Source organism: Vigna angularis, chromosome 4, assembly GCF_016808095.1.
Source record: "Vigna angularis cultivar LongXiaoDou No.4 chromosome 4, ASM1680809v1, whole genome shotgun sequence".
In the NCBI taxonomy this organism is placed as follows: Eukaryota; Viridiplantae; Streptophyta; class Magnoliopsida; order Fabales; family Fabaceae; genus Vigna; species Vigna angularis.
In genome coordinates, this window is record NC_068973.1 from 3,856,135 (window position 1) to 3,867,235 (window position 11,101).

The 11,101-nt window shown below is 33.8% G+C and overlaps 1 protein-coding gene across 3 annotated transcripts; it reads right to left on the bottom strand.

Annotated features, from left to right (window-relative positions):
• Positions 1–266: 266 nt before the first annotated feature.
• On the bottom strand, positions 267–10,840 carry LOC108331642 (uncharacterized). Of its 3 annotated transcripts, XM_052876165.1 has the most exons (20): positions 10,411–10,812; positions 10,047–10,172; positions 9,321–9,629; positions 8,775–8,963; positions 8,485–8,568; positions 7,926–7,985; positions 7,497–7,541; positions 6,698–6,903; positions 5,531–6,004; positions 5,111–5,237; positions 4,826–5,023; positions 4,659–4,748; positions 4,206–4,268; positions 3,655–3,729; positions 3,504–3,554; positions 3,175–3,255; positions 2,444–2,578; positions 2,012–2,119; positions 1,335–1,400; positions 267–586 (listed from the first exon to the last, which is right to left on the bottom strand). In XM_052876165.1, the coding sequence occupies exons 3-20, from the start codon at positions 9,627–9,629 to the stop codon at positions 518–520; spliced, it is 2,430 nt and encodes an 809-aa protein (XP_052732125.1). In that variant the 5' UTR covers positions 10,047–10,172; positions 10,411–10,812; the 3' UTR covers positions 267–517. The 3 variants fall into 3 exon arrangements, 2 of the variants coding, with proteins under 2 accessions (XP_052732125.1, XP_017421958.2); XM_017566469.2 differs by lacking the exon at positions 10,047–10,172 and having other exon boundaries at positions 10,411–10,811; XR_008248329.1 differs by lacking the exons at positions 267–586; positions 1,335–1,400; positions 2,012–2,119; positions 2,444–2,578; positions 10,047–10,172 and having other exon boundaries at positions 3,622–3,729; positions 10,411–10,840.
• Between the last annotated feature and the right edge of the window lie 261 nt (positions 10,841–11,101).

An 11,101-nucleotide genomic window follows, 5' to 3' on the forward strand; every position in this document is an offset into this window, starting at 1 on the left:
TTAATACCATCTTAAGATAATGAAATTTAATCTGTCTCTAATGGATCTCATGTAACTATTATTGTCTCACCCAAAAACTTTAGTTGAAATGCTTGGAATTGGAGGAACATCGTTACAAAAATCAAACATAGGTCTTACATTTATAATGAATATTCGTTAGTCCTCGCAAATGTTTATAAGAATTTAAAAACGTATTCGGCATTTCTGCTAGAAATTTCTGCATTATATCTTGAATCATTTAAACATATTGCATCACATCCATAATGTAGGCATAAAACTTTCACTTTTGGTGTATGAAACAAAAATTGTGATTTACATAGAGTGAAACCTTAATAGCACTTATTAAGACTAAATATACTATCTAACTAATTATATACAAGATCTGCAGCAAGCCTATGCTAGTGGAATTTTTTCGTTACATGTAGGGAGAAAGTTTTAACTCATACATAATTAGAGAAATTATACAACACTGAACTTGCGTTCAAGCTTTGCATGGTAGTAATATTCCCAAATAGCTCTATTCCTTTTGGAAGAAAGAGAGAACAAGATCTGTATGCACAGAGAAGAGCTGTGTATCCACGAAAAGCTGTTTGGCAAAAGACAACAAAGGAAAAAACCGAATTAGTAAACTGGGAATAATACCCAAAAACATAAAAGCTCTGCTTAGACGTTCAATAAATTACATGAATATGATAAAAATGCCAAAAACATTTAAGCAAGCTGACAAATAAGTACTCTACTGAACATGCATGTCTACCTATAAAGAATTATTGCTTATTATGCACATGGTTTGCCACATTAACAAGTAGATGGATGCAGTTGAGAACACAGCAATCACGTGTTTACTTGACTTTAGAACAAGTCAAATTCCCCAATCAAGAACTACATCGAATCCAGGTGACAAGTAGCTATTTTTAGCCATATGTTTCAAGAGTACAAGATACTCAACAGCCACATGGTAAAGGTTCCACATGAATCTCAAGACTTCAGTAAAACCCTTCAACACCCTGGCTTGGCCTGATGCCAATAGATAGAAGCTTGTCATCGGCTATAGATGATAGATAGATATCCTTCAGTAGTTGAAAATAGATTGACAAAACCTCAAATATGAAGCATTACAATGACTGTCAAGCACTAACACAATTTAGCTAGAAAAACTACAACATGAAACTATGTTTGAATCATATTCACATAAATATAGCTTTTGGAATTGGACTTGAGAAATTCAAAATCAAATAAATTCTGGGAGTCTCCGGTCTTTAAAACCAGAAAGTAAATAAGATAACTTTTTACATAATTAGCATAAAGCATGATGTAAAGTTCATGAGCCAAACCTTCATGAAAGGCCTATCACGATAAGGAAATGAGTCAATGAAACTCTCCTTCAAAAGCAAGGATACCTGAAAGTACAAGCATTCATATCTTTAAATTGTGAGCTAAAGTCTGTTATTTTCAATGCAAGTAAATATTTGCAAACTATGATACGTATATGAATTAGAACTATTCAATTTACATAATCCTGTTTTAATTATATTTAAATTCTGCTTATCGAACTTAAGAATATGATCATTCTACATCTCAATGCCAGCAAATTGAGAAAAACCTAGCGTAAATTTGCATAAAGAGACCAAGAAACATAAGTATAGACAAACAATTTAATCATAAGTGCCATGTCGCTGAACTTAAAATTTTAGCCAATAAAGAATTTTCAGGAAAATAAGGTAATGTAGTTGTAAGGGTAGTATTAAAAGATTACCCTCTAAAGAATTATAGTGCTTGTTTTGTTAAAGGACAAACTATAAAGTAGAACCAATAAATTTAAGCTGTATTTTTACAGCCCTACTCTTCAAGACCCAAATCAATTGATCATTAAAATCTAACCACTGTATAAGTGTAAGCCCTTTGATTAAATCCTTATTTTCAGAAGGTGAGACGTTAAAAACAATTTGAAAAAATATATAGATTACCCATAAAAATGCAATGTTTTTTGCTGTTAAGAGAAAACACGGACCTTATCATCATTGGATTGTACATTGGTTATTGTATGAGAACGAATGTTATGGCAAAGGGAATCCAAATAAGTCCTTAACACCGATAAGAACCCCTTGGCAGCTTCTACCTGTTCGAAAAACAACACAAGATGATGTAACATTATGCTGACAAGACTGTTGGCAATGTGACAGATATATGAATAATTGATTGTTTAAATTCTTAACTTCTTTACAATATGAATAACTGATTGTTGACAATATGACATTCTATAAACCTATCACAAACTACTTGTATTTTTTTAAATTTTGATAAAATAATAAGTTATTAGGCAAATGAATAACCGATTTTTTAAAATAGGTATAAAAACCTGACCAAAAAAGCGAGAGAAAGAAACATAGGAGATACACGAGCGTAATGTATAAGGAAGGAGTGATAATTTAGAGATACCCACCTGCACTTCTGTGCATTCATATACTGGCCTTCTCCTACCTAAGTAACTTTCTCCCACTAGAGTTGCATGATAAGGGCGTAAAGAAGCGATCAACTCTTTCTGCCTTGGCAGTTGAGGTATTGTTGATGACCTCACCTATGGTGAAAAAACAGATTTGTTGTAAGAGATCATGTTTATATTGCTATAACTTGAAAACAAAGTATGATAGAAGTTAGAATAAACTCACATAAACCCACAATATGTCATCCAGACATATTACTTTTTTATCTTGTTATTATATAGTGTTACTCTGTTTCTTTAGTTTACTCGTTGTACAAAAGTATTGTCATAACTCTTTACTTTTTAACAGCTGCAGATTCTAACTACCTCAGTTAGTTAGGGTGCAATATATAAACACCCTTTGTATAACTAATTCAGTGGGATTGAATATATTGAGTAGATGTTGGGCTGACCAAATAAAGAAAAAAAATGAATTTGATAAAAGATAATTTCAAAGGAACACCAAATATGAAAACATAAATGAGCAAATGATAGTAAACGAGCAGTATGAATTCAACAACGCATAGTAACGTTTCATTCATGTTTAACTAAGAATTTTGCAAGATAATAGGAGAGAAGTAGCCATGCATACAATTTCTTAACAAATACAATATAATATTGTTTTTGGGGAAGGGGATGAAAACCATGTTTCATGGCATTCGAGAATAGAAAAAGAAAAAGAAATAGCTGACCTGATTCCTGTTGACGTCAACCAGGATAACATTATTAGTTAACTTTGACTGAACTTCACTGGTCTTGTTTTTGATACCAACCTAAAGTACCAATTTTGTGGCAAGTCAGTTATGATAAATGTTATCATCAATATAAAAGGCCACAAAATAAAACACTTGAAACCAAATTTAACTACATACCACACTAATCACTCTAATGTTAATGTTCCAATTTATAGAAGATATTATTAAATGGATTTCACAAGCTCCAACACGCTATATTCAATATCATTATCTATGCAAACAAATCAAGTATTAATGTTATAGTACAGCAAGACCAGAATACTCACTATGTAAGGCACAGGTGCATCCAGAAACTCAAGCATGTCATTTGGTAGAACCTAGAAGAGTATGCTCTTATCAAATTCTATAATCGAGAAGTGATACTAAAACTACGAAAATACATACTGATTTTTAAATATGAAAGGAGAGGAACCAAACCGGCATTAGCAAGCTTTGCCATTGGTAGGGCCGGATTAGCGAAATAACTGATAAAACTGACGCAGATAGGATTCCCTGATCATAAAAGAATCAAATTGCTTCCATTAAGGATTATTGTGAAATGTCAACAATTCAAGTGAGATGCTTATTTCTGACAATTAAAGTCTCTAAATCAGCCAATCCAAGATTGGGTTGGGTCAAAACCACAGTATAGCTATGCACACTTGCAATATACAAAGATAGTTAACATGCTGTCTGTACATTACAGAATACAAATAGCAAAATAGCTGATCATTAATGCATGAGCATGCCAGCAAGGCCAACATGCACACATTAAAATTCAAATCCAAATATACCTTACAGAGCAAGGGAAACTTAGATATAATTATTACTGTTTCTAACAGAGCAGGGTAGAGTAATAAAGGAATAACAATCTGAGAAAAAGGCATATAGAGGTATCCAATCAATGGCTAAGATAACATTAGTATTAATATAACATTGAATAATGTTCACAATACCATTACTGACTTAAGTTGAGCTACAAGACATACCAAATTAGAACAGACAAAGACTATCTGCTTCTCTAGTAGAGCTCCTGCAAAGAATGCTAACACCTGCAGAATACACATAAAACCATTCAAGCCAACATGTAGCTGTAAAAGTCCTGGCCAAACATTATGAAACTTCTACACACAATCAATACATTCCAACTCCAGGGGTCAATGGATCAGCAATATTTTAATGCCATCTAGGCTTACTTCTTGTTTAATCATGTGTCCTTCAACTCTTTACAGCTGTGTTAATTTATTATCATGTATAGATCCTAATTTTTCGAATTGTTTTCCTTTCCCGTAAATCAGTTGTAATCTATGTAATATCTCCCATAACTTCTGCTTTCTAAAGTTGCTAATGAATTATGAAAATGGCACCAAAGTTAAATCATTTTTTTCCACAAATGTTGAGATATTTGGTATAAGACAATCACAAGGTAAAACAGAACTTACATTTTCAAGTCTCAAGGTACCGCACATGCACCCAACAGCCCATGTAGATAATGCAGTTGCCTCCTCCTCAGCCAGAAGAGAATTATGAGCCTGAGAAGAACAAACAAAAAATGAAGTATTTTCATGAGCGTATGGCTATCAAACACAACACAATCACCGTAACTTACCTCTGCAAATTCCAGACCTGCACTGAAAGATTTCAAATCAACAATTGAACCAGCAAGATTAAGAATTGCCTCATCTGGTCTGTGATATTCTAAGGGATGCAGGTGATCCAAAGGATGAAATCTAATTGATGTGCCCCTTGCAGGGCAACTCAAGCAATAATACTCACTTATAATCTGTAATAATCCACAGTTATTTGCCTGGGAATTGATAAAAATAACATCAGCTATAAATATCAATACGCAATCCAAAAAATAACAAGACAAAATGCATTTAAAATTACAAACCTTAGCCCACTCAAGAATACCATTTAGGTCATTTAAATCCTCTTGACCAGAGAATGAAGCATCTTCTGTCTCAGTATCATCGGCATCACTCCTGAAATTCCTGTCATCACAAGGAGAACCCTGAAAACTGCAAGAAGCAGATGTTTAAGATGTATCGTTTAGACGAAATGAACAGATTAGGACTAAAATATCCTTCACAGGGTGAACCTAGAAAGCAGCATAAAACAGCATAATTTGAACCTATAGAGAATCAAGTACATCAAACAAATCCTACAGAAGATATTGATATTAGCACTTTCAGATATGACCACAAAACAAAGCACATCTATGACATCAGTCAAAGCACAGTGAACACCATTACATATGCTGACTTTACATAAATATAGACTAAATGCACTGAACAATGACAAAGTCTTGTACCTGCAGGAAGATTCAGAGCTTTCATACTGGCAATACCGCAAGAGTGGTAGAATAGCATTGGGTAAACGCCTATCTTCTGACTGTTTATTTGTTACAAAAGAATCTCCGTACAAAGCACAATCCTCAGCATTCGTAGGGGCAGATTCCTCATTAACAGTTTTTTTATCCTTCTCAAGATCACAAGGCACGTCATTGCCATCATTGACTCTATCATTAAATATATGCAGCTCCGCATTAACTATTTCTTTCTTGGGATAATTACTATCATCCTCAATTATTTCCGGTGAGGAATTTCTTAGGCTTGATTGAGAAATCATTGGACTGTCATCATGTCTATCTTCTAATCTATCATTCACCAACATGAATTCTGAATCTTCCCCAAAATTGTCTTGCCCACAGCTATCTTCAACATATTCTAAATCTAAATCTCCAAAGTTTTTCGTCAAGCGATCTAGTCGTTCTTGCATGAAGATGCTACAAAGATATCAGCACAATAAATCAAACAAAAACCATAAAAGTGTGGGACATATATTGAAGATAACTGTGATAAGAACAAAGGCATATACTATACCGAACAAGACTAAAATAGGCAAAAAGGGATCAACACACTCTAAACACCAATTTGAAAGTAGATTTTAAGTCTAACATAACCTCACAAATTTGACTGCTATAACTTGGTCAAATCTCTATTTGGTGTGGAATCTCCAATAGCCTTAATATTTCCCTAAGTACAATAGACAAGTTTGAAAGTTTCTTCACCTATAAAAAAATAGTTAAGTTTACTCCACTGTGATAAGACCAGATTTATGTCTGAACAAACTACGTCTTGGCTCCAGCGAAGATTGAACCATTTCCAATTACTTTCAGCCAATGTGTTATTTACTTCGATTAATATCATCTGGACATCAATAAAACAGGGTTTTTATTCCTCCAACTTATATTGGGTGTGAAGTGTTTGCCCGAGTACATGAATTCCTCTCACTATTAAACATTGATTTGCTTATTGTATGTCTTTTTCAGCAAAGATATTTATTTCATCAGTCCCTTTGAAACTGAAAAATGTTAATAGCATAAAAGACACAACATAACCCAGCCAATACTAACATAACTGTTGTTCAAAAAATTAATACAATAAATGACAAGATATGTCAAACATCACCAACCTACCTGTTCAAAACACCAAAGTGCAATTCAAAAAATGGGAGCCTTGAGAGAATGCAGTAACATCTTTGTGTAGTTAATATATGCCGTTCACGTTTCAAAGGAGAATAGCTTGACCTTTTATCAGAAATCAGGGAGAGCAATCCAGAGGGTTTTTGCACTAACTCTTCAACCAAGACACAGCATCCATAAAGAGTTGAATTATCAGCACCCTGTTGTATTAAAAAATGCCCAAAAGAAAGCAGCGTTGTTAGTACAAAATAAAAAAAAACAAACATTAAGGGGAACCCAAGGAAAATCTCAAAGCTTGAATGGGGTATGAGTCTTTGATGCCTTGGAAGAGGTAAACCTCAAAAGGTACAAACGTAGACCCAAGGAAATTAAGGTACAAAAACAAAAAAAAAAATGAATCCAAACTAACACTGACCAGCTATAAACCTCGTGAAAAGTGTAAGGAATTGGTGATTAAAATATATGCACCTTAGGAAAAATTTGCTACTAAAATGGTTGGTTAACTAACTCCAGAATTGGTTACTCATTAACCACTGAATATTGCCATACAAATGAGTGGTTACATAATTGTGAACAGTAACTCCTTTTCAGTTTCTAAGAATAATTTAGAAAGATGCATTGGACTAGTGAAAAATAAAAATGCATGAATTAGCAGATTCCAAAATCAATACACAAATTATACAATCCAATTTTCATCATTAGAATATATTGATGTAAGGAAAAGAGAGAGAACATTAGAATAAGAAAATATAAGAAAGATCAAACAAAGTAATGATTAGATCACTTAAGTTACCTGTAGTCTAAATACAAAAGACAGATCCCTTTGTTTAAGGTGTTCCTGCAAACATCAATACACAAACACAGGTGAGCATCAGTGTTTAAAAATTTAAACACTCCCCAGCTTCATCGTACAAGTTGGTAATCTAATATACTGATAGTGTGTTTGTTATGAAGTTGGGAAGCCTCAAACATAGGTAGAACTCCATGATAGTAGAGATATGGATTGGAGTGAAAGTAGAATGGATCGCATGTTAACAATAAAACAAACATGCTAGGTGTCTGTATACAATGAAGTTGCTGATGTAAACTAACCAGATTGACAAAGAGATATATACGTTCAGACTGCTTGTTACTAATTGGCCAAATGAAGCCAAAATAATATAATACTAAGAAAATTTGCACACTGCATAATATTACTGGAAGAAAAACATTTCATAAATACCTGCCCAAAAAGAATTTCATTCAATTCACTCATGGAAGGTGTTCTCTCAACAGCATTAACCTAAAATCAGATCCAGGAAAAAGCAAAACCAAAGTATGAGCTCCACATAAGTTACTGACACAAAAATAAATAAATCTAACTCACTGCAGATACTTCAACTAAAATTAGGTATCAGATAATTGATGCCAAAAAATAAATACAAAGAAATATTGATCCCTCAGATTCATCAAGATACTTTTTGTATACTAATGTATTGTGGGTACCTAATCTAAGTAGGTTTTTATTTGATAACAACGCTGTTCTCTTTGACCTATTTGGAAGAGCTTTTTTAATGCTTATTTTGAATTGTAGCACAAGTACTTACAAAAGTTTATGGGAGAGCTAATGCAGATGGCTTATGATACTTTCATAAACTGTTCTCCAGCTTATGAAAACAACTTACAACTTTATAAACGTAGTCTGAGCTTATTTAATAATGGTGTTGAAGATGTTGATAGTAACAATAATGGCAAAAAACAGGTAGGGGGGAAATTAGAAGTTCATTGTGCATACACCTAACCTCCAAGCCTCCAGGGAAGCAGAAAGAGAGAAGATCCTTGTCATTAAGAGGCAGCTGTTTTTCTGGAGGGTAAACAAATAAGACCTGGAAAGAAAATGAACATAAAGTTTTCTTGATACCAATACATCTGAACACAAAACTAATATTCAGAACAGCAGCCAAGAAATTTTGTAGAGTGGACACGGCAATAATGGTGTTGGAAGAAAAAAAGTGATAGGACAAGAGGCAGTAAGAATAATTATCACAGTTATAGTAATGGTAATTCAATTTATGCATCTGATTATCAAAACCTGAGGTTCAAGAATAGGCCCCACACGGGATTGATTCTGATAACCAAGAGCACTTCTTAATTTACCAGGGCCTTCAGACTTTCTTAAGAAATATTGCGCTTGCAGTGCCTGAATATCACAATTAGGATGAAGTCCAACAACCACCATGCTTTCAAACAGCTTTGTTGGCTCCTTCCATGACCTATGGTCCTGTAAAATATGAGGGAGTCTATCAGGGTTTGGGAACAAATTAGTATGAGTTTATGTGCCGAGTCAAAAAAAAGGCACAAATCTAAAAACGTTGATGATGAGATTTAGCAAGAAGAAGAAGAAGCATATGTAGATATGATGGTTTAAGGTGAAAGGGAGGAACATCTAAATGTTCAAGTAACTCATGCTTGGGCCAAACTGCTAAATAAAGAACAAAGAGGAAAAGTATTTAAAACCTAGTACTAAAAATCCAACAGTATCAACCAACTTAAAATTCCTTATAGTTTACACTAAAAAGAGTGCAACAAACATCTAGTTCTGACTTCTAATGATTCAATAAAAAGATTTTAGTTCTACCATGTACTGTAACTGAAAGTTTGCAGCCCATTGACGCTTCTGAGTTGTCAGTATTTCGGGATTGTAATTATTATATTTAACTTCAGAAGGGCGAGAAAATCCTTTTATCATTTTTGTAACTTGATACTGCAGCTTTTGTAGTTGATTTCCACCTTGATCATTTTTTGATGAATATATAACAGATGGCCTTGGGGAATTCACAGCAGAAGCAACAGCTCTAGCCACATCCTCTGTTGTCTGCATAATAATTGAAGCACCCCATTTAGGACTACCAGTCACTTCCTCCTTTGACATTCCAGCCATTTGCATCTTCACAACAAACAAAACAATGATTTTGGTAGGTAAAATTCTCTAAGAAGAAAAATTAATTCAAAGAAAGTATCACTCAAAATAAAGCTACAAAAAAATCTCAAATCCATTACAAAATGTGAATGCCTTACTATCATGCAAGCCAACATAAAATAGTGGCAGCTATGAACAAATATACCAACATGTCGCCAAAAACTGATTTTTCAAGGTAGAACTTAAAAATTATTCTCTAAGCATGGCACCACGCTTAAAAATATGTGATATTGTGCTCTTCAAAAGTGGCATCAGCAAACTATAATCGTTAGGAACGAAAATCCAACGATGAACCCGGCATAAACCGGGTCGTCCACAGTAACACCATTTAACTTACAGATAAAACAAACCCCTCAAAACAAAACGTTTCCACATATAACTTGCCTTCAACAAACAGGCTTAAGTATTACAAAAAATCCATTTTAGCACTCCGATTTTATACTCATAGCTCCTTCAAAGCTACACCAGTAACCATCTCATGTTTCATGTTTACTCTGTCTGATACACAAACTGAAAAACACGAAGAGGGTGAATAACCGATCCACAAAATGAATGACACAAAAAAAAAAATACATTTAATCTGATTCAGGAACCCCGAAGAAGAAAAATAATGAAAAAGGAAAAAATATAATAAAACAGAGCAAGGTAGAAGATGAAAGAAGTCGATCAAATTGAACAGATTAAACATAAAGGCAACTGAAATCCGAAAACCCACAAGAGCAAAACCAAAAAAAAAAAAAAAACTTACCACAAAATAGCGGAATAAAGGAAACAATAGAAAAGAAAGGGGGTTGAGGCAGAGATAAAGGCTTTGAAGAAAAAGTGGCGCAGGGGAAGGGATCGAGGTTGGAGAGAGAAAGAAGTGGTATTTAAGATTAATTAATTCATCAACTTCTTCAGGTAGTTTTTTTCTCTGCGTCTGTGAAGAAAAATTGATTGTGTTAGAAGGTGAAATGGTCCATGCAATGCGAAGCCATTGAAAGAAGAAGAAAAAAGGTTGGCGATAGTAATTAGGGTAACAAAATTGAATGTGGTAGTGGGAGTAGTAGAAGCTTCGTAGGCGTCGAAACGAAACGAGAAACGACGAAACGACAATTCTAATGTTCATACATACAGTGTTGTAGTTTAGGGACCAACAACGAGGAACGTCAGTTTTCCTATGTTTTTGTTTGGATCGTTGATTCGATTGATTGTTGCGTCTTCCTGCTTCTCACCCTCGTCTCCCACTAGTACTTCCTCCTCCTCCTATTTTATTACCATTTTTTATAAATATCTTAAACTTCAACCCGAAATTAGAATTAGTTCTTTTTATATTTTGATATATTTTAATGTATTAAACACATTTTTAGAATAATGATGTTTGAGTCCAAAATACACTGGTTTTTGTTAAAGATTATATTCGTTTATTTATTAAATTTTGAAACAAAAATTTATAAAAT

Bases quoted from the DNA above. Each gene is read 5' to 3' on its own strand.
- LOC108331642 (XM_017566469.2), bottom strand. From the start codon at position 10,770: ATGAACATTAGAATTGTCGTTTCGTCGTTTCTCGTTTCGTTTCGACGC. The intron at 5,238-5,530 runs GTACAAGACTTT...TGCTTCTTGCAG, and splicing joins AGCTCTGAATCTTCCTGCAG to TTTTCAGGGTTCTCCTTGTG. The intron at 5,024-5,110 runs GTTTGTAATTTT...ATCAATTCCCAG, and splicing joins GTATTCTTGAGTGGGCTAAG to GCAAATAACTGTGGATTATT.